This window comes from Mustela nigripes, chromosome 11 (assembly GCF_022355385.1).
Source record: "Mustela nigripes isolate SB6536 chromosome 11, MUSNIG.SB6536, whole genome shotgun sequence".
In the NCBI taxonomy this organism is placed as follows: Eukaryota; Metazoa; Chordata; class Mammalia; order Carnivora; family Mustelidae; genus Mustela; species Mustela nigripes.
In genome coordinates this window covers 21,850,891-21,872,482 of record NC_081567.1, presented here as the reverse complement: position 1 = coordinate 21,872,482, position 21,592 = coordinate 21,850,891, and the positions used below count along the sequence as shown (strand labels likewise).

The window sequence follows — 21,592 nt, the reverse complement described above, 5'->3', positions numbered from 1 at the left end:
GTGAGGTTGGAGATGTCATAAAATTTAATAAGATGAATACTTCTTTACTGTTTCACTGAGGATGTTTAAAGGGAAAGTAGCACTTTCTTTCACTGGGAGGGAGTGGTGGTGATGAATTCAGTGACAACTAGGATCGGTTGGCACTGCAGCCTTTGTGGGAGCTTGGGCTCTGGCTGCCTCACCCACTGCTGCTTTGGCATCATCCGTGCAAATGTCAACACCATGAAAAAGACAAATCACACCTTATTACTACTCGGAAGTAGTTCCGACCTTGCAGAGCCCCATTAAATGGTCTCGGGGGGCCTCTTTTACCACCAGGGATTAACAGAACACCCCGTGAGAACACTGCGCTCTTCCATCAGCATTAAGGACCTCGATTCTCAGACTTGAAAGACACAAGGTTGAGTCCCACCTCGATTGCTCACTAGTTGGGAGAATTTGGAAGTTACTTTGCTGTGTTCCATTTGCTCGTCAGTAAAATGGGTATAACACCCCATGGAGCTCTTGAGAGAACTGAGATCATGCATGTAAAGCACTTGATATGCACTTGCCATTGTTATTCATCAAGGGCTAATTGGGTCCTCAATGTGGCTCCTCTGGGGGATATTCTCCAATACAGATTCTTTAAGGTTTTGGCCACCTCAGCAACCAGAATGAGAGGAGTCAGGCTTACGATGTCAGTAGAGACCGTGAATCTAATTCCCCCGTAGGGTCTCCATCAGCTGTTATCACTGGCTTTGCCTCCAGAAGGCAAAGATCTGAAGCTTTGGGGGGACTAAGCAGAATGGTGGTAACCATGTTCTGGAGGGTTCCTTTCTGTGGGCAGAACGATGCAGATGGGCAGATTCCGTCCATTCTGTTTACCACAGGAAGATGGTAACAACCATCACCAAGTTAGTACTTGGATGTGCCAGACGCTGTTCTATGTGCTGTACAAGTATGAACTCATCAAATACCTATAGCAACCTCATGAGGACGGGCAGTCATACCCCAATTTTACAGATGAAAACAGAGACACAGGGAGGTTAGGTAGCATTAGCACACTGTTGATGCATTGTTGACCTGGGATCTGAGCCCGAGCAATCCGGCCATAGAGGTGAGCTCTTAAGTACTACACTGTCCTGAGAAAGCAGAAAAAAAAGAAGGGGGTAGTATGATTTTTCGAGAACGTTCTTTCCCCCACCTTAGGACTTATATTTAAAAAGCCCAATTTTGCTCAGAAAACAACAATAACAAACCTTTCAGTCTTCACAAAACTCCGGGAAAAATGAAAACTGTACCAAAAAGCCCAAGTGTGACACAGAAAAATATGAGGCATGATTTTGAACAACTGGATACGTGTTACTGAAAAGGGACTCCATTTGGACCTTTTTTTGAACGGCCACGAGATGGTGACATTGAAACCACAAAGAGAAAATGAAGTCCTAGAAAATCGCTTTGCACTGAACATTGTCTGCCTATTCATAATAATTTCATTGGCTTTCAAACTTCGGAACTGACCCATAGCCCCAGCTTTGGGGGGAGGGCATTAGCAGAGTTACAGAGTCAAATGCAAACGGAATGAAATCTTGACAAAGAGAAAACAAAGGGTAAGTGGAAAGGAATAATGTGGACACCACCATTCTAGAAAGCTGGAAGCTGACCCGTTCTATCCAAGGTGGATGGAAAAGGAAATAAGCATTTATGCCACTTTTAGAAATTGGAAAGGATATCAATACAGAGGGTAGAATGTCTTAACTAAATCCTCACCTATTATGGCAGGAAGTCAATAGCTTATAAATCGAGAAACAGAGGATAAACGCGTTACCTAGAGATAGAGATGTAACCACCGCAAGAGCCGAATCAGAAATGGTTAAAGAGGGGGAAAACACCCTTGCTCTGAGCCGTAGAACTTGGGACGAGGGGGAGGAAACACCCCGAGAGACAGGTGCTTGTCATTAAGAACCCTTCTGCGTGATTTAATTTTTAGAAATAATGTGCATGATTAAATGCCTTAGTAAATTATAAGATAATTTTTAAAAGCTTTTGAGTCATTGGTGAAGGATTTGAACTGGAAGAGAAAAACACAGCCTTTCTAATCTCTTTGACGTGGCGGAGCAGAAAGATAGGGAAATGATATTTATTAGAAGTTCATGGAAGTAGCAGTCATCTGCGGGCAAGGAGGGGCGGTGATACAGATAGAGTACAGGGGAACCGGCGTCTGTTTTGCTTTAAAAGTTTATACTGAGAATGTGTTTTTGTGTTACTTGAATGTTGAGTGTTTTTAAAAAATACAGTAAGAAAAATATGCCACGCAAAGAGCATGACAAAAATCAAATATCCAGGCTTTCTTTTTTTTAAAGAGAGTTTAAAAATGTAAACCAAGAGGAATGTACAGTCATTCAGTTTGTCTCCATGGATTTCTAGAAGTAGGCTATCGTCCTGCTTTCTTTTCCATCTGCTTGAGGATAGGAAACCAGGAGTTCTGAATTCATTTCCATTCCAGCCCTCAGCACTCAGGAGAAGTCCGTTCTTCTCTGTGTAACCAATGCAGCCTTGCAGGGCATTTGGCAAATGTGTTTTGGGCATTTGTTGTAGGCCAGACCCCTTCAAAAGATGCATACCCCTAAGAGAACATTCTGTGGCAAGCCGCTCCTCCCACTGACTAACCCAGGACTCCTACTCCCTTCTCCAGGAGTGCCCTGCTCTGTTCGCTTAGAGGAGTTTCTCAGCATCTTCCCTCTACAGTTTTGAACTTCCCAAAGACGGGAACTTGTCTATTTTGTTCTCTGCCAAATCTTTAGCACCTAGCATAAAGTCTAGCACCTAGTAGGTGCTCAGTAAGGATGTAAAGAGCCAGGAGCCAGGCTGGAGTTCCCCCACATGCAGATCACTCACTTCCCACCCCCTATTGGATCTCCAGCTGAGAAGGGGTACCAGAGTGGGAGAAGATGTTGGCCTGAGCTGGAGGAGGGTGAGAATCTGAGTTAGGAGGGGCTGCCCATTGGGGAGGATGAGTCAAAGAACTTTGCAAGATTTGATAAACATGAGAAACTTCCACAACACTATTATCCCCCCATTTCCCCACAGTAAGAAATACAATACTGAAAACAATAAGAGACCAGGGACTTGCTTTCAGGGGAAGAAGGAAGATGATGGTGAATGGATGTTGTTCCACTGTGCCCAGTCTTTGAGAAGCAACAGGGCAAGATGAGGCAAAAACTTTAAAGACTAGAGCTGAAGTTCTTGCCTGAGAAAAGCAAAGGAAGTCACAGGACAAAGTGTTCCTTCCATCAAGCAGCAAAGAACTCCATTGAAAAGACCTGGACGTGACGAACTCAAGAACGTGTCAGTCTTCAGCTCAAAACCTCCAAAGCCTTCTAGTTCACTCAGAGTCAAAGTCAGAGTTCTTACAACATCCTTCAAGGTCTTCCACAATCTGGGGTCTAGACCCCTCAACTGATATACTCCCTCCTCTGAGCTCATCACCCTCTTCAGCTGCAGTGACTCCCTTGCTCCTTGAATACTCCATCCATGTCCTACCCCTGGGCCTTTGCACCTCCTGCTTTTTCCCATCTGGAATGCTCTTTCCATCTGATAGCCACCTGGCTTGGTTCCTCATCTCCTTTATACCCAGGATTAAATGTCACCTTCTCACAGAAGCCTACCTTGATCACCCTATTTACAATCTCTTTCCCTTTCCCAGTCCAGTGAACCTTCGAGCTTTTGGACGGTTTGGCAAGGACCGTCCATTACCTAAGCCAAAGGGATGGCACTGCAGCCCAGACCCAGGAACTATAACTGGAAAATCATCTTCGGGGGTGGTCCAGACTGAATTTTCCTTGGTTCAGACCTTATTATCTCTTGGAACCTAACCCTGTCATCTCCCCTGTGCTCAGGAGCTAAGCCATCACTCAGCACAGAGTGAAAAAGCAGAGGAAGGCCATTACTATGCTGTGCAGTAGACCTCTGACTCAGATTAACATCATTGCCTCTTGATTTGATCTTTTGATTTTTGTCTAAACACTTAGAGCATTTTGATCACAAGCCAGATTTGTCTTTGGTGAAAAGTAATATTTTGAAAAACCAGGGCTTACTCGGTAGGGTATATTTTCAGGCACCTTAAGCTGATAAACAGCTAATTGGTTCTGTCGTCCTGCAATTTGCAAAGGGTCACAGCGATTTGTTGTAAATAATGCATCTGTACGAACTGCTGCATGCCAAAACGAATTTCCACAGGTGACAGTAGGATTTTGTGATAGTTGAAATGGTAGAAGATGCTTCAACAGTTACCTGTGATTTTTGGAAGCATTTTCACAGGTAGGCATTATTGTGTTCCAAAGCAGCTTTGCGTGACGCTGAATAGCATATGCTACAGAATGCAGAGTGGTGGAGATTCGATTTCCCAAACACGCAGGTAACCAAGTATAGATAGACTCTGAAACACGAGGAATGGAAACAGTATCTGCTGGGTTTGCCCACAATATGTCCACACAACATGTATTTACTTTTGTCTTTCCCCAGCTTTGTACCCGGATTATTGGACGACTCTGCGTAATCGTTGAGGAAAAAAAATGGAAAAGAAGGGACGGACAGATGATGTAGAGATTTTCAAGACCATGAAGCCAGACTTCCTCCAAATACAGGCTACTGAATTACCAATTATTAAGATGGCAATTATAGGGCACATTATTTTAAAAGTGGTTTATAAGTACTTAAGACCAGAAGAGTGATTGGTAGTGATTAGCATGGGTTCCCTAGGAGAAGCTCAAGGTTATTGGATTGCCTACTCTCAAGGAACAAATTCACTGCATACTTATTGAGCCTCTACTATGTGCCAGTTCAGCAAAATAAGGTTGGTAGTGCATTTGGGCAGCAAAAAGATCGTGGATAATATTTCTTAAAACATGCAGGTTGAAAGGTAGGTATAGGGTGTCAGGCTTTGCTTGCCTCACCTCAACCTCATCTTAGTTGCCCACTTCTGGCCTCTCCAAGCCCAAGGTCATTAAGAACCAGGCCTGGTGCATTGGTCTATGGCATGTCTAATGGGTGTCTGTGTTCTTCCAAGATGATTTTCGCTCTTTGAGTGCCGCACGAAAATCCGGCTGCAGATCCTTAAACCAGAACTTGATTCCTGCCTGACACAGAGTCAAAAGCTTGAAGAAGTAAAACAAATGACGTGTCCAAGTTTACCGCTTGGGAAGTGGGACAGCCATGAACCTAATGGCATCCCCAAGTTTGCAGACACCCAAATCCAGTGTAGAAGATGCAAAAATCTCCAATGCTCTGCCCACTTGCATTGAATCAGAAACTCCTTAAGAAACTCAGCTCTTCTCACTTCCAAATGATTGGTGTTGCCATTTAAAGAAAATTTACATTTGATCTCCAGAGGGGGCGTTTCTCAGCAGCCCATTGCTACAATATCTAAATCTTGTTAGCTTTACCGTTTCTTTTCCCTGACCTTGCTGGATTTGTAATAACAATTGGGAAAGGCTGGGGTAATTATTTTACACAAATGTTCTGGTTGGCTCAGAGCCAGTGACTGACGCCTAACCCTTCTTGACATAGGAGTGAGCAGGCTGGAGGGACACCTGGGTGGCTCAGTCGGTTGTCTGCCCTCTGCTCAGGTCATGATCCTGGAGTTCTGGGATCAAGCACCATCGGGCTCCCCGCTCAGCAGGGAGTCTGCTTCTCCCTTTCTCTCTCCTCCTCTTCAGCTCATGCTTGCTCTCTCTCTCTTACTCACTCGCTCAGATAAGTAAAATCTTATTTTAAAAAACCCAAAAAATAAAAAGGAGTGAGCAGGTTGGAGGAGACCCGCCCACCAGCCCGGTCCTTCAGCAAAGGCACTGCAGTGTGGTAGTGAGGGTGAAGCTTTTGGGGAGCTCACTAGCGGGCGATCTAGCACAAGCTACCTCACTTCTATGAGCTTCAAGTCTCCTTGTGGGTGGAACAGGTCTATAGTGAGCAGTATGCAGGGCTATTATGAGCCGCATCTGTTTACACGAGGTGCTTATCCAAAAGCCTGGAGTACAGTCACGAAAGGCAGCACAGGGGAGGGTTGGAATCCCAGCTCTGTTATCAACCGTGTGCTCTCTGGGTCTCCGTTCTCCTATTTGTAAAGCAGGGAGTATAGCAGTGTCTACCTCCTGAAGACGTAATTTAAATATCAAATGATATTTGCCAAGTGCTCACTTAGAACAGTGGCAGGTACAGTATGTGTCTGTTAAGTCAATCAATCAATCAATCAACCAATCAATCAATGCTCAGGGGTTAGTCCAGAAATAAATGCTTGGTCTGCCCTAGTAATCAAAGCCTGGCACACAGAAGGTGTTCATTAAGTGTTAGCTATTTATTATTTCCTTGGCACGTCTTTCTGGGGTTCTCAGGGCCCAGCCTCTCCTTCTGCAGCTTCCTTGGATGTAGCCCCCAGGATCCCTATGGATGCCCTACCTGTTTACTGATTCCAGGAGGAAGGGCAGGTATGCCCGGGACATGGGTCCTCTCATGCAAACCTCGTGGGCCGGAGAGCTGCTAGTCTCGCCTTAACCGTTCTCCATCCTTTTAGAGCAAGCCTCTGCAGACCCTTAAAATGTGAGTCAAATCTTGATCACTTCTTCTTCATCTCTGCTTTTCTTTCCAATTTTCACCAGCTCCTCTGCTTCCTGCCCCTCAAGTGTTAATGCTCCTTAGGGTTTTGTCACTTTCCCTCCTCATACCCACTGGGTCTCCTCTGGCACACCTTGTGTACTTCTACGTCTTCAATTCCCATCTCGGTTTGGGAGATCCTCAGGTCATGCCAGCTTTTACCTTTGCCCTAGGCTCTACTTTAGTGTTTCTTAACATTTTTGGAGGATGAATCTGTCTCCATAAAAGCACCCATTTCCAGAATATTTGTCTTATGTTTTCATGAGCTTGCTGAACCTTATCCGCAGAGCAAATGGAGGGGGATTTCTATCTGACTTCCAATAGCAATTGCCTCTTTTTTGGTGGACGTCAATTTCTTCACCCTCACTCGGTGACCATGTCTGATCGAGTCTACCTTCACCCTCTCTCTGGTGTCCTGTTCTTTTCATTACCATCAGAACACCGGTTCCCAAAGTTTTTCCCTCTGGTCAGCCCGGACAGATGTCAGTCCCTGTGTACCGGAGCAGGGGCTGCATTTTCCAGGAGCCCTTTACAAGGGAGGGATCCCACTGACTTTCTTTCAACCTCTCCATGTCTCAGGAAGAATTAAAATAGTACTAACTGGGCAAGGAGCTAACTAAGTGCAAGTTCTGCAGGAAAGAGAAGAGGACTCACAGAACACCTGCTCAGATGAAGAGTCTGCGATAAAGGCAAATAGTACAAAAAAACCCCACCACTGCCCCCCAACAACCAATATTCTCAGGAAAACAAAGGGTACTTCTAGAAATAAAACGTTATTATAGATTCCTCCATGCCTCTCCACTGAGATATAACAGGAGTTGGCAAACTTTACTTCTTCTGTAAAGGGCCAGACAGTAAATATTTTAGGCTTTGCAGGCCAAGCAGCAAAACTGAGGATACTATATGTTATACATATATAACAAGAGAGAAAACAAATTTCCATAGAATTTTTATTGGCAACAGGCAGAAGTATAGATGCTAAAATGTGGATTTCTCATCATTTTTATGTGTCACGAAATACTATTGGATATTATTACATTTTTTCCAACTACTTAAAAATGCAAAATATTCTTAGCCTGTGGGTTGTACGAAAATTGTCCATGGGCTGAATTTGGCCCAAGGGTTATAGTTGGCCAACCCCTGAGATACAATTATAGATCACAGTAGATACACACCACTGGGTTTCCAACTTTAGAATTTTAGAGACAAAACATGATGACATATACCCTGTTTATTGAAGAATCTCAAATTAGTGGAATATGTTTTATTTTTAGCTTTCAGCTGTGTTATATCCAACCCCTCATTTCCTTAATGACATTTTAGGCGGAGGTCATAACTTTCCACTCACTTTTGCCTGTTAAAACTTCCAGATTGCAATACGCTATCTCTACTCATCCCTCTTTTTGGTTCTAGCGCCTTTGGTGTGTTGTGGCAGGGAACAGGAAGGAAAAAGAAATGGCCAAAATGTCACTTCACTTAGCTCGGTGAGTCTGCAAACCTTTACTGTCTGTTGTTACCACTTCCCCAGCCAACACTGATCGTCAGGGCTCTCTGCGTGACAGGGGTCGACATGTTGACTGACTTTTGGAGGCACATGCATTGGTGATTGGAGAACCCTAGGGGGCCTTCCTACATCAACTTCCCTCCCCCATATGGGATATTGGAGTCTGAGCCAGTATCTTCCATCCCCCTCTGGTACCCCCATCACTGGTAACTCATGGCGCCATGCTGGGGGACCTGCAGTTGAACTATACAGTACCTTGTGAACATTTTTTAAAGGTCCTCCTTCCTTTGGATGGACTCAGCTCTGGGCCAAGGTGCATGGTTTGGGGAATGGGGTGGGGGCTCACTCTCAGTCCCTGCTTCACGCCTAGACCCAGCAGCCCTGTGCAGGGCAACATCGTCATGACATTGTATAGCTCTGACTGGGGTCTTCTTGCCTAATGGGCTTCTCTCTTGGGTGGGATACTGCCCAAATGGCTCAAGCTTAGCCCTTCACTACCAGATCCACACAACCTGTAAAACTCCCCCCCCCCCAATTCCACAAAGGCAGCCCCATTGCTATTCTGTCTCTCAGCCTCCTTATTGAAGCAGCCAGAGGAACAGGCTCCAACCCAGGAATGTGATGCCAGCCTCTCTTTTTTAGCAGGCACCCTCAATCGTTGTGAAGATTCTTCTTGGAGCCACAGGCAACTCGCTGAGGAACCAGAAGTTTTGGGAGAAAGGGAGGTGGCATAAGAAAGCTAGCTTATCATTTGTCTTTGCAAATGGTTGTTGTTTAAAAAAGATGTCAGTGGACTACTGGTCAATGTATTATTTAGAGGTATGACAAGAAGGACAGAAATAGAAACAGTTGCTAGAGCTTGCTACTGTGTGTCTTCATTTTACAGGCAAGAAAACTCAAGCTCAGAGGTGAAGCAATTTCCCAGGCATTGCAACCAATAAACACCAGGATCCAGGTAAGAACCCAGGTTCACCTGACTTCAAAACCCCTGCTGTTATCCCATAGTCTCTGTGGTCAGAGAACAGTGCCCAAATGATTAAAGACCCATTTGCTCCTACAATGAAAAAGTGGGCTCTGGCAGGGTCATGTGGATGGAGGAAAACACAAAACAACTTTGGAGTCTTGTGGGAGTCTCTTTCAGAAACATTGGTTTCGCTGGGGGTGCTTCCACATGTCAGAGTATAATTTTTAAATAGTTAGAAACATCATTTTCCTAAAATATACAAAGAGCTCATGTCAAGTTTAATTCAACTCATCAATGAGAGAACTAGCAGAATGACAAAGCTAGTTCAAAGGAGGATGTTATATATATTTTTCAGGGAAAAAAAATTCTGAAGTAAGATTGTCAAGTTAGATGTAAAACTGATTCATGTCCTCAAGGGAGGGCAATAAATCTACATTTGAGCTTATCTCTTCTGATGAACAGAAATCATTTGCACCTCTAATGAGCAAATTCATGTGCATCTTTCCAAATTTTCTACAAGTAAGCATCTAACTATACCACTGGTCCTTTATCTATAATAAAACTAAGCCAAACAAAATTACATTTCTCTAAAGAATCAGATGACCCCTCTGATAGGATTGTTAGACACTGCTCCAAGAAAACATTCGAAGGGCACAGTCTTTCTTGTGTTTTTTTTTTTTTGTGTGTGGGTTTTTTTTGTGGGTTTCTTTTCTTCTCTTATTTTTTCTCGATGCACACTAGTAACCCACACTAGTCACCACGTTAATAGCCCACAGTAGTTACCCAACCTTGGAATGCAGATCCCTTGCCTTTTTTTCCAATTCAGAAAATAAAATTTCAAGTGATGAAGTGAACAGAATTATTTTCAAATCATCTACTTCTTAAGATGGGTAGAATCTTGGAGTCCGAAGGTAGCTGGCTGGGTTTGAGGTAGAAAGAAGAGGAGTAGGTCTTTTCGACCAATGACGAAAGTAGGAATAAGATTCAGAATTTTTAATCACAGGTAGGACGTGAGACCAGCCAGTCAGAATGGATGTTTCCATAGCATGGGGTCGGGATCACGATGGCCTCTGTTGGGCCAGGTCTTAACCCTTTACTGGACAGATCTCATAGATGTCTGGGAGGTTCCAGAAGAAGCTAGGGTAGCTATAGTGGTGGTGGGAGGGGGAGGGTTGATGGGGGACTTGGGCCAGATGCTGTTTACCAAGAAGTAGGCAAGTATTTCAACATTTTAGCAAGCAATATGGCTATACAGACATGTTCTGGTTGAATGTTATCATGCTCGCACCTCAACCTCTGCCACCTCCCCAATCCTGACTGGTCCCACAAACACAGGCATAGTCACTCACCCACATTCTGCTTAAGACTCCAGTCCACTCCTCTCCTCTATTTACCTCTTGGGCTTTAGAAGCAAAGAGGAACCATGCAGGGAAAGGAACAGGGACAAGATCAAGAGTAGGGAAGAGAGTCAGAGCATTTTGCACTCCCATCTAAGGGAAGGTGCAGCATCAGATGTAAGAGCAGAGGAGCGGAAGTGACTACTCAGTACTGTTGCTAAGCTGTAGAGGTAGAGCGGTGCTCCCAACAGACAAGGATCCCCGTCCTTCTCTTCTACTGGAGGGAGATAGGAAATATGAAAATTGTATGAGTTACCATATATGAGAGCACTCAGCACAGGGCTTGGCACATAGGAAATACTCAACCACGGCTATGTCCTTCTCTTATCCCTGTCCTTAATCACATCTTTGCAGCTTCCCCGAAGGCTTCTGAACACATAAATAAAGCTGCAACCCCATCTGGCTGAAAAAGTCAACCATCTGGAGATTTGGAAATATGGGGGAACTTCTAATGACTGGCTAAATTTTTTTTTCAGGTTTTCAGCCAGATGTTTGATGTCATCCAGGCCCATCTGTAGAAGAAATAGCAGTTTATGGAAACTCTTTTCCATAATTTTAAGTTCCTTGTCCTAAAAGCTAAGTGGGCTTTATTCCCTTAGTCAGCATTTTTAAAAAAATGAACTGAAAAAGTGATTATTGACTAGTGGACAACAATTCAGGAATGAAATAGGGAAATAACAGAAATTTGGATTAAAAGGGCCTTTAAACTGGCAGCCTATGGGTCAAATTCAATGACGAGAAAAGTTTGGGCTGGCAGGCAGTGCAATTTTAAAAAGTTAATTTTGTTGGCCACATTTTAAAACTTAAGAGATTTTACACATGGTTTTTAAATATCTGGAATATTGGGATAAATTTTGGGACACATTTCTCCAGGGTAAGAATCAACTCAAGTCATATAGTAATTGTCCCTTGGATTGGGGCTTGGGTTCTCCAGTTTGCCTCAGTCCCCACCATTCTCTGTCGCCCCCCACACAGAGACCATGTTTCAGTTACCATATACCCTCTCAAGTGCAGTGGCTTTCCCCCTATAGAACCAAGTTAAGAGGACAGTGAGATGCTTGGCAACTGTTACATTACCTGCCTCGTCCACATGGACACTGGGATTTGTTCACTCCCTAACCCTATCTGAAGCTTTCATTTCAGAACTGGGTAAACTGAGGCCCAACGGAGGAAAAGAACATGCACAATTCCTGTAACTGGTAGTGACAAAAATGCGACGAGAGCTCAGGGTCCCTTGCTACCAGGCCACTGGGGTCTTTGCATTCTCTAAATACATCACTTTGCTTGAGTCTAGGGCTCCAAGGGGTCTTCTTCATGGGGGAAATCATACACCAAACAATGTTCTCATTCAAATCCACATGCTGTCATTGAAAACACGCAGCAAGTTGGGGCCCTACTTTGTGAATGCCTCGCGTGCTTTCCAGATACAGATAATGAGTCAGGCTTTCTGAATGTGGGTGTCTCTACATAGGTCGATTGTTTCTTCATTCAAAACGTGTCCTTTGCCATCTCCAAGTCTGTGCCTGTCTGATGTCTCCTGCACCCCTGCAGATGAGGCACAGGCATGCTGAGTGTTCTGGGACCTGAGGCTTCTGAATGGAAAAACCCTGTGTCTGGGCATTCTCACAAGCTAATGTTTGTACCAGTAGCAACCTATCCACTGGAGCGTGAATTAATGTGCTTTAGCAAATGCTCTGAGAAGCAACATGGCTTAGGTGAAGGAGTGCCTGCTGGCTTTGGGTATGTGACCTCAGGCAGGTCTTGTACTCTCTCCAGGCCTCAGTTTCCTCACCTATAAAACCAGGACAATAATAATAATACCTCCATCAATGAGCTCCTCTGAAGAGGAAAAAGTTAATTTTTCAAAATTGTCAGAACAGAGCTAGCACAGAGTAAGTACTAAATATAAATGACATTCTGGTGAGTTATAGAAATGAAAACTGGAAACATCCCTTCTCTCCTTTGAGCGATGTGATCCTTCTTAGCACATGCAATGTTGCCAGGCCCATTGTAAATACTCAATACATGTTGGCTTTAACATCAGAATTGCTTGGAGGAGTTTCAGAAAATTCAGATTCACCACAGACCTGTGGAAGCAGAGACTCTAGTTGTGAGGCCTAATAATCTTTTTTTTTTTTCTTCTTAATGCTCCCTATGTGATTCTGATGACTACCCAAGTTTGGAAACACTGATGTAGTTTCCTTATTTTTGAATATCATTGGTGATAGAGAACCCATACCTCTTAAAGCTCTCTACTCCACATTGCATGGTTATTCATATTGAGGTAAAGCCTATTTTCTTCTAGATCTTACTTCTACCCCCTGGAGGCCACACAGAACATTTCAAATCTCTTTCCTACATGACAACTCTTCAGATATTTGCAGACAGCTGTCATGTCCCTCCTGAGCATTCTCTTTTGGACAAAAGAACCACATTCTCTCATGGCTCTTAAAAAAGTGTGGATGAATTGATTCTTCTAATTTGATATCAGGGAACACTGAGCTGCAAGACCTCCAGTTACTCTTTGACACTAAAGGACAAGAAGAATGAGGATGTTGAGACTCTAGGAGACAAGAGATACTGAATGAGAGACAGGGATACACCTTTACTCCAGAGGATGGATTCTGCCCATTGCATGCCGGAAATCAGAGGTTACTGAAATTCCTTGCACACTTGATATATTCAATACCCTACAAAAAACCTTGGCTCAGATGCCAGCCAAGGCCGAGTGTTGGTTCCATGGGTCTATACATAGCTAAAAATTCACTGTGACTCATTAAAGTTACTGTATTTAATACTTCAAAAAATGTAAAAAAAAAATATATGTCTGAGTCAAATTGCATGAAGACTGCAACAAATTTTCTCAAAAGAATTCACCTGACCAAGAGCACATCTTGGATGCATCCAGTTCCATCTTGATTCAAATTCTCACTTCTCCCACTAAGCCCACAGAATGCCTGGGTGGGGTTCCAATTCTTTGTACAAACTGTGGGTGTAGGACATGATGTTGAAGAAGAGAGAAACCATGAGTTGAAAGATTCTGAGAAAGGATTTAGGGATTTTAGGCCCTAATAGGGGAAGCCAAAATTGGTGTTTAATTGTACATTCCCAGGTTTTGTTCCAAGAGTCAGAAGAACCAGGGATAACTGAAACATGGTTTACATATATACCTTGTTTGGCTCAGATTTTTTATGTCATTCTTAGAACCATGTAGATATCAAGACATCCACCAAATCACAGCTTTACAAAAGGTAATTCAACTCTTTGTTGTCAATAGAGGAAAGAGAATTATGGAATTTCCCCAAGGTAAATGACTTCATCACATCTGATCACCAGTGATCACAAATATTAGATTTCTGTCCATGTTTGGGAAATAATTGTTCTAAAATTTCCATTGGTACACTGGATACACTAAGAACTTTGGGTAGTGCTAATTCGTGATCACCTATTCCAAAGTAATCTTTTCCCAGATTGATTAGCGAAGGTTGGAGGAGGTAAATGTCTTAGCCAAGGTCACACAGATAGTTTGCAGCACTACTCAGGTCTTCTGACTTCAAGCACAGTGATCCTTGTTGCATTTAAAGTAGTCTTTTCCTACCTGGGGTTTCCACCAGTTGCAGATTTGTGTTGGAAACAGAATCGATTATAGTAGTGCTAGTCAGGAGAGCAGTTGTTCAGACTGTCAGGACATGGGAAGAAGGCCAGAGAATGATGCAATATTACACTAGCAAGTGATGTCATAGCATGATTTCCTAAGTGATTTACATAAATGCAAGTTCTCAAAAAGCCCCGACAAAGCCAGCCAGTGGGAATGCAGGCATGGAGAACCAATGGCAAACAGGGAAGGGCAACATACAGGAAACCCAGATTTCCTTGCTCATCAGTGTGACAAGCTTCACAGATTGCTCGGAAGCCTGAGAAAACTCCCTTCTGCCCCTCTAATCCAGTGCCTTCCCTCAGGCACATAAGCTCGCAAGAGCTTTGATTTTCTTCTCTATCTTTTTATTTACTACCACTGACATTCAGGCATTGCCCAGCGCTGCTGAGAGTGACTTCTGGTGTAGTGAAAGCAAGTTGAATAGTGAGACAGGCTACCCAAGAGCTTGACATTCTAAAAATTGGTCTGCTGTCTTCGTAATAATTTAGGGCAAATTCTCAATTTTTAAAATTAGAAACTGTGATTTTTGGAGAATCAATCTTATGCAAATGTCATGAAAATATATTTGTTGAGTTTGGAGATGATTTAAGAAAGAAGACAGGTGGATATCAAATACTAACCCTCCAGTTTTGTTTTGGTCCCAAACAGTGAATGAAACATGTATTAATAAGGAAGTTTTGCTAAAATGTGTGTGTGTGTGTGTGTGTGTGTGTGTGTGTGTGTGTAGGGGTTCACATATGTTAGTCTGGTTGGCAATGCAAGTTCATGAAAATATCTACTTAGACTGAACTCAGAAGAAACTGATAAGACTATGTTAGAAATAAGGAAATAGCTCGGAGTGTGCCAGCCTAGCTCACAGTCTCTCTCTCCATATCTCCTTCCCTCTCTCTCTCTTTCTTCCTCTCTCTTCCTCTCTCCCTCTCCCCCCAACCCCCACTGAAATGCAATTTAAGCAGAACCAAAGACCCTATCACAAGCCACAAATCAAAGCAGTTCACCATACGCTTAGGAATTTTGGATCTGGAGACTTTGCTCAACTGCAGAAGCTGCTTAAGAGTACCACAAAATCTCATCTCCTGAAGCTTAAACCATAAACAATCAGTAAGACCGAACCTCTTCATCCCACACAGCATTAGTCTTGCCAGAACAATCTGGACATCTGCACATTCTCAGCAATAATTCAAACTATTCCTCCTTCCCCATCACTGTCTCCATCTCCCCCAAACACCCACTGGAATATCAGAATATCAGAGACTGCATTATTTAGGGCCATTGCGAGAAATTTGTAAATACCTTCTAGGCAGCAGGTCCTCCACAGCCCCGAATGGGTCATTACTTCTTCATTCTTCCTGCTGGTTTCATTATCACTTGTAGATTTAGTCCTGCACACACCTCTGGAATATAACCAGTAGTCCGTGCCCACTGCAATGGTCATTAAACTAAACGCTGCGAAGGCTCCCACAGTGGTGATCAACATCTGGATACCTCTGTCACACATCCTCATAATTCTTCATGGTACTCTGGATGGCTGGGGGTTGGAGCGGTAGGTTCAATGCCAGAGGGGAAAATCACTCTGCAGCTGGGTAACCTAGGGCAGGCTTTTCCAAAAATTCGGGTCTCCTTTTGTCACCATCCACAGAGACTTTGGGAAAGCTGGGATTTCCTGTCTGGAGCTCTCTCCGGTTCCCTGGGTCGCCTATGGCCCTTGGAAGGGTGCAGGTTCCAGGGGGTTGGTCCACATCACTGCTGCCTTCTGAGGATCCCTGGGTTCCTTTCATTCCTCAGGAGCTTGGTAAAGAGGAGGGTCCGTGCAGGGCATGGCTCCGGAGCCTGGAGCTGCCAGCTTGGTTTGAGATGCGCCTGGCTCCTCACAGCCCCGGGAGACTCTAGGCAAAGAAATCCAGAGAGGTTTATGTGTGTGTGTGTGCGTGCGTGCGTGTGTGTGCGAGCGCGTGTGCTGGGGGTGAGGGCGGATGGCAAAAAATAGCACTGCTGGGAGGCGAGTCGCTGAGAAGAGTGTTCATTGCTTCCCCAGCCTCCCAGGAAAGCTCTCCGCCTGCTCCTGACACCCCCGCTCAAACTGGAGAAAAGACAGAGTCCTGGGGCGGGGGCCGGGCGCTTTCATCTGAGGGCAAAGGTCCGCGGGGCTGAAGGGACAGCTCCCGCCTGTTGCCCCGCCTCCGCCTCCCTAACGCCCAGGCTTCAGGTCCATGGTGCTGAAGGGACAGCTCCCGCCTGTTGCCCCGCCTCCGCCTCCCTAACGCCCAGGCTTCAGGTCCATGGTGCTGAAGGGACAGCTCCCCCCGCCGCAGCGGCCGTAGCACCCCCGCCTTTCCAGCGCCCCGGGCTAGAGACCTGGGGTGCAGAAGGGTCGGACCTCCCTCCCGCCTCCCTTCCCCCGTCCCTTCCCAGGCCAGCTAGCCGGCTCGGCTCTGCCTAGTCAATCCCACGCTCGGCGCAAAGTTTCCGGAGCCCACGGCAGTCAGCGCCCCGGCTCGTCGGTGCTGCAGCACCGCCCTGTTCCTCCGCTCCCGCAAGGGTTAAGGAAAGGGGAAGGGGAAAGAAGCCCGCAGCGCACTCTGGCGCGCTCTCAGCTCCCACCCAGCAGCGGCGTCCCCCCCCCCCCCCCCCACCAATGAGCCAGGCAAGTTTGCCTTTTGCTGCGGGCGCCGCTGGAGCCCACTGGGGGGAAGACCGGAGTCTTCTTAAAGGGACCGGCGACTCCGGGCGACGGAGCTGTGTCTCCCTTGGGCTTTGGGTGAAAAGTGTTGTCACAGGCACATCTGTGTATCGTCTGTCTCAATTTGATTCCCCAGAAAACAAACCAATATGTCTACCCTCCTTTCTCTGGAGCTCTGGTTTACACCAGAGACAACGTGCTCGGATCAGCCCCGGAACTGTTCATATACATATGATCCCGTATTCCTAAAAGACAGAAGGGACTGAAATGTGTATGGACTCTGTTGTACACATCTCACAGGTTTGGGGCGATGGGGTGTGAAATATTGGTCTCTGAATACACCTCACATGTTTTAATATTCTTACATTTGTGTGTGTTGGGGGTGGGGATGGGGATTGATGGATTCAAAGTGGGAGAGTCCATGAAAATGTGAGATTCTTTCCAAAGGTCCCTAGAATGTTCATTTGTTAGCATCTTTTTCTAAGTTAGACCATGAAGCAGGTGAAACCAGGTCTGCTTTCCTTGTTAATCCAAAGTGCAAATGCCATTGCACACTTGAAAGCTAATGCGACTCTCCCTTTGGAAATAGACAGTGTTGCAAAGAATCAGCACTCGGCCGTCTCTCTATTACTATGTACTCTGGCATATACAACGAATGCACACTGAGCTAAGGACAGTCCACAGAATGCCTTTATTATTGTTTTCCTATGGCATGATGGGAGGGATACCCAGAGGCCGGGTGTTTGGAATTGAGGCTGCTTGGGTTGTTTCTGAGATGTGTCCGATGTCAGCTGTCATGTTTGAGTGTTATTTAACTGGACGAAAAAAAAAATGGGAGGTCATCACAGACACATAGTCTCCCGGTGCAATCTCTGGCTATCTGTTGGAGAGCTTCTATGCAGATGACTGAGTAGTAGCAATATATCGAAGAGTTCTCAAATGTAGATCACAACTTCTCGGTGACTTTGCTACTTTTTCTTCTTTGGTGTTGAGGTCACTTGAAGACTTGATTCTTGGTGGTAGATAAACATATCCATGCATACATAGGTTTGAATATCCAGTTGCGGTGTTTAAATGTTAACCTGTGCTGTGTTCAGTGCTGTTAGGAGTTCTGAATGCCTGTGAATTTGTTGCAGAAGAAAAGGATGTATGCGAATATATATATACCTGTATGCAGTGTTGTGGGCCATGTGAATAGTTTTGCTGCAAATGCATAGCTGTGTGCGTGGGAGGGTAGGCATGCTCGTGTATAGGCGTAGTGCATGCTTGTGCACCTGTCTACATTTAATTGCATATGCATATATCATGGGTCACGAGCACTGCTTTATAGGCAGGAAGTAGAAATATGAAAACCCTGCCACATAACCAAAGTGGAACAGATAAACTCGGGCCTGGCTCACCTTACCCCGCAAAGAACAAGAGGAGACAATGGGGAAAGGTATCCAAGACCGTCTGTAAGTTACTTAATTTTTTTCTTAAAAAAGAAAACTTGCTTCCTATTAAAATGTTCTGTTTTGGCTTTTTTTTTTTTTTTTTTTTTTTTTTTTTTTTTTTGTAAAAAACTATCTGTATCTTGGAGGTGAATTTGATCTTTCCTGGGAGGTGCTATTCAATTTGTGAAATTTTCTGACCCTCCTCTTAGAAATGTAAATAATATAAAATACTTTAAAAAGGGCCAAACAGGGGTGCCTGGGTGGCTCAGTGGGTTAAAGCTTCTGCCTTTGGTTCGGGTCATGATCATGGGGTCCTGGGATGGAGCCCCGCATTGGGCTCTCTGTTCAGTGGGGAGCCTGCTTCCCCCCGCCCCCTGCTTCCCTCTCTGCCTACTTGTGATCTCTGTCTGTCATATAAAGAAATAAAATCTTTTTTTAAAAAATGGCCAAACAGCCATTCCAGGATATGTTTCTTTCTTCCCTTACTCTAGAAAGGAAGAGAAAGGTCTTTTTTCGAAGAAGGACCATGTAGATGTAAGGTTAGTGGGCTCTGGGCTTAGGGAGAGTATGCTCCAGTCACTCCTTTCACAGACCTGCAGTAAAATGAAAGCAGCTTCAGCTCCACTCCACAGCTCTGTGATATAAAGCCAGAGAGACAAGGTGTTGTACTTGGGAGATTCAGCAGAAGGAACTGGGTAACCATGTAGGATAGTGTAGAGTAGGGAGAGAAGGGTCAGGAGCTCAGGCAGATGGAGGTGATTATTGTAGGTCAGGATGTAGACAGTTTTTCTGGAGGAGAGAAAGAGACATCTGTGTTAAGACAGAACTTTACACTGAGCCTTTGGCTTGGAAAGGCAGGTTTACCCTTTGCAACTTCTGCTCAGGGCCAAAGCTGATCACAGAATGTAGGAAGTCCTGAGCCTGCATTTGGAGCAAGTCAGAACACCTGTCTGGAGTGGGAGTGTGGAGGTAGGGAGGCCATTAGTTAGTTCCCCAGGATGACTCCCCACTTACTAGGGGGTGACCTCATCCTTTCATTCAATTGACTGTGTAGGCGGATATACTGGGGTGTGTGGAATCGGCCTCTAAGCCTAGATTTAATTGCTCATTTCTACCAGTAGAGGGCTCTTTCACCAGATCAATCAGGGACCCAAGAGATTCAAAGCACTAGCTCTTCTTACCAGGATGGAGCCAGGCCACCTCGCTGTTTGAGGGTGATCCTTTCTGATCCTACTTTTGTGATGGGAAATTGGGAGGCATTGAAGTAGTTTAAAACTGATGTTGAATCTCTTATTAAGGATTCTTCTTCTTCTTCTCCTTTTTTTTTTTTTCTTTTTTATTGGACTCATTAGCACAGTAGCTGGCATGGACTACCAGCTTTTTTCTGTGTATCCTTTTATGTATTAGAGTCACTCTCAACACAGGAGGGGTCAGTGCCCCCTGGAGGTGGTTGTGTCATTTGGGAAGGAGTGCTGACACTTGTTTCGATTCAATAAATGCTACTTGAGTGCCCACCATGGGCAAGACATAGCACTTGGGAGACCATCAAGATACGGTTTCTATCCCCGGAGAAGCCCATTATAGAGTAGGGCGTCTCTTGCTACTACATTTGGCTGTAAACAGTGGAAACTCACTGGAGTTTGTTTAAGAATTTGTTTAAGTTTGTTTAAGAAGTTGTGTATAAAGATATAGTGGTGTTTCAAGGAACCGTAGGGCAAAGACAATCAGGTCTCAGCAAGGACTTGAAGTAAAAGCTATCAGAAGTCTAAACAGTCACTTCATTTTTCATCTCTGTCTCCTATTTTTTTGTTGAGAAAAGCTGTTTTGCCTGAGTGCCTGGGTGGCTCCGTTGGTTGAGCATCTGACTCTTGATTTTGGCTCAGGTCATGATCTCAGGGTCGTGAGATCAAGCCCTGCCTGGGTCAGACTGCCTGAGGCCCTCTCCCTCTGCCTGTCCCCCTGCTCTCTCTCTCTATCTCTCTCTGGAATCAATAAATAAATTTTAAAGAAAAGAGAAAATCATTTTGCTTCTCTACTCTCTAATCTTCAAGATAAAACCTATATTTTGAGTGTTTACATCATCTCTACTGACGTGAGAAGTTATCGTCCCAATTCTAAATTTCTGGGACAGCAAATGATTTGTCTAGCTTGTGTCACATGCCATTTCTTGGCCCAACCAGCTGTGGTCAAGAGACAGGGTCGTGTGGTACAAACGTGGCTACCAGGACCAGCCGCTGTGAGCTGAGGAAGAGAGGTAAAGAAAGTTTTCCAAGTAGGAGAAATTTCTGTGCCATCTTAAAAGACTACTAAAAAGTCTGCCCAATTCCCATTCGGAGCCCCTGCACGATGCCCGGGGTCTCCGCAGTAAGACAGGATCAAGAATGAGAAAACAACATGGCAGGGTTGGGGGGACTCTGAAGAGACCGGAGCCCTCTGATAGGAGTGGAATGGGGCTAAGCATCAATGATACCAAAGCAGCTTCACCTTTTGTCTGTGCCCTTATTCCAAGGGATGAAGGTGAAAAGAGAAGGACTTTTCTAAATGGGCCTGATGGTGGACCGGGGCGTGGGGGGTGATGGCAGAGATGCGGCACCCTGATACTACAAACAGAACAGCCAAGATATACTGCCTGGAGTTGTTGGAAGGAGAACTAGAGGCTGGACGGAGCATGTTATTGACAATGACAAAACTAACCAACAGAGGAACTGAAAATATCCTATGACTGTATTTGAGGTGAAGCAAGTTGAACTAAGACAGAAACGCCTAACTGTGGTACCTTTTTTTTTTTTTTTTAAGATTTTATGTATTTCTTTGACAGACAGAGATCACAAGTAGGCAAAGAGGCAGGCAGAGAGAGAGAGAGGAGGAAGCAGGCTCCCCACCAAGCAGAGAGCCCAATGCAGGGCTCCATCCCAGGACCCTGAGATCATGACCTGAGCCGAAGGCAGAGGCTTCTTAACCCAGTGAGCCCCCCAGGCGCCCCCTAACCGGGGTACCTTTGAGGTAGAGGGACAGGTTTGAGATCGGTCCCTGGGGACAGCCAGATACGGCCTTCCATCCTGTTTGGTGTTTTAAAATCTTGTGCGTGTATACTTTGATAAATGTTTAAAGTCAGTTAAAAAAATAAATGAAAACATTATGCAGCTTGCCACCTGTCCATCTCTCTCTCAGCCACCTCCTGCTTTATCGGTATAGAAATGCCAGGTGTATCCTGTGATTCATCTGTCTATTCCTTGTGCCTGGAATGCTCTTCCCTGAGATATCCTTTTTCGTTAAAGGAAAAAAATAAAAAAACCCAACCACATTTATTTCGAAATAATTTTGCATCT

At 44.8% G+C, this 21,592-nt stretch overlaps 1 protein-coding gene across 1 annotated transcript in view; it reads right to left on the bottom strand.

The window, feature by feature from the left end:
• The window catches only part of CACNG3 (calcium voltage-gated channel auxiliary subunit gamma 3), an 82,521-nt gene extending 66,032 nt beyond the window's left edge, over window positions 1–16,489 (bottom strand). Inside the window, exon 1 of the mRNA XM_059415954.1 lies at window positions 15,444–16,489. Coding sequence (XP_059271937.1) covers window positions 15,444–15,654 — 211 coding nt within the window. The 5' untranslated portion in view covers window positions 15,655–16,489. The remainder of the gene's footprint in view (window positions 1–15,443) is intronic.
• Window positions 16,490–21,592: the final 5,103 nt, after the last annotated feature.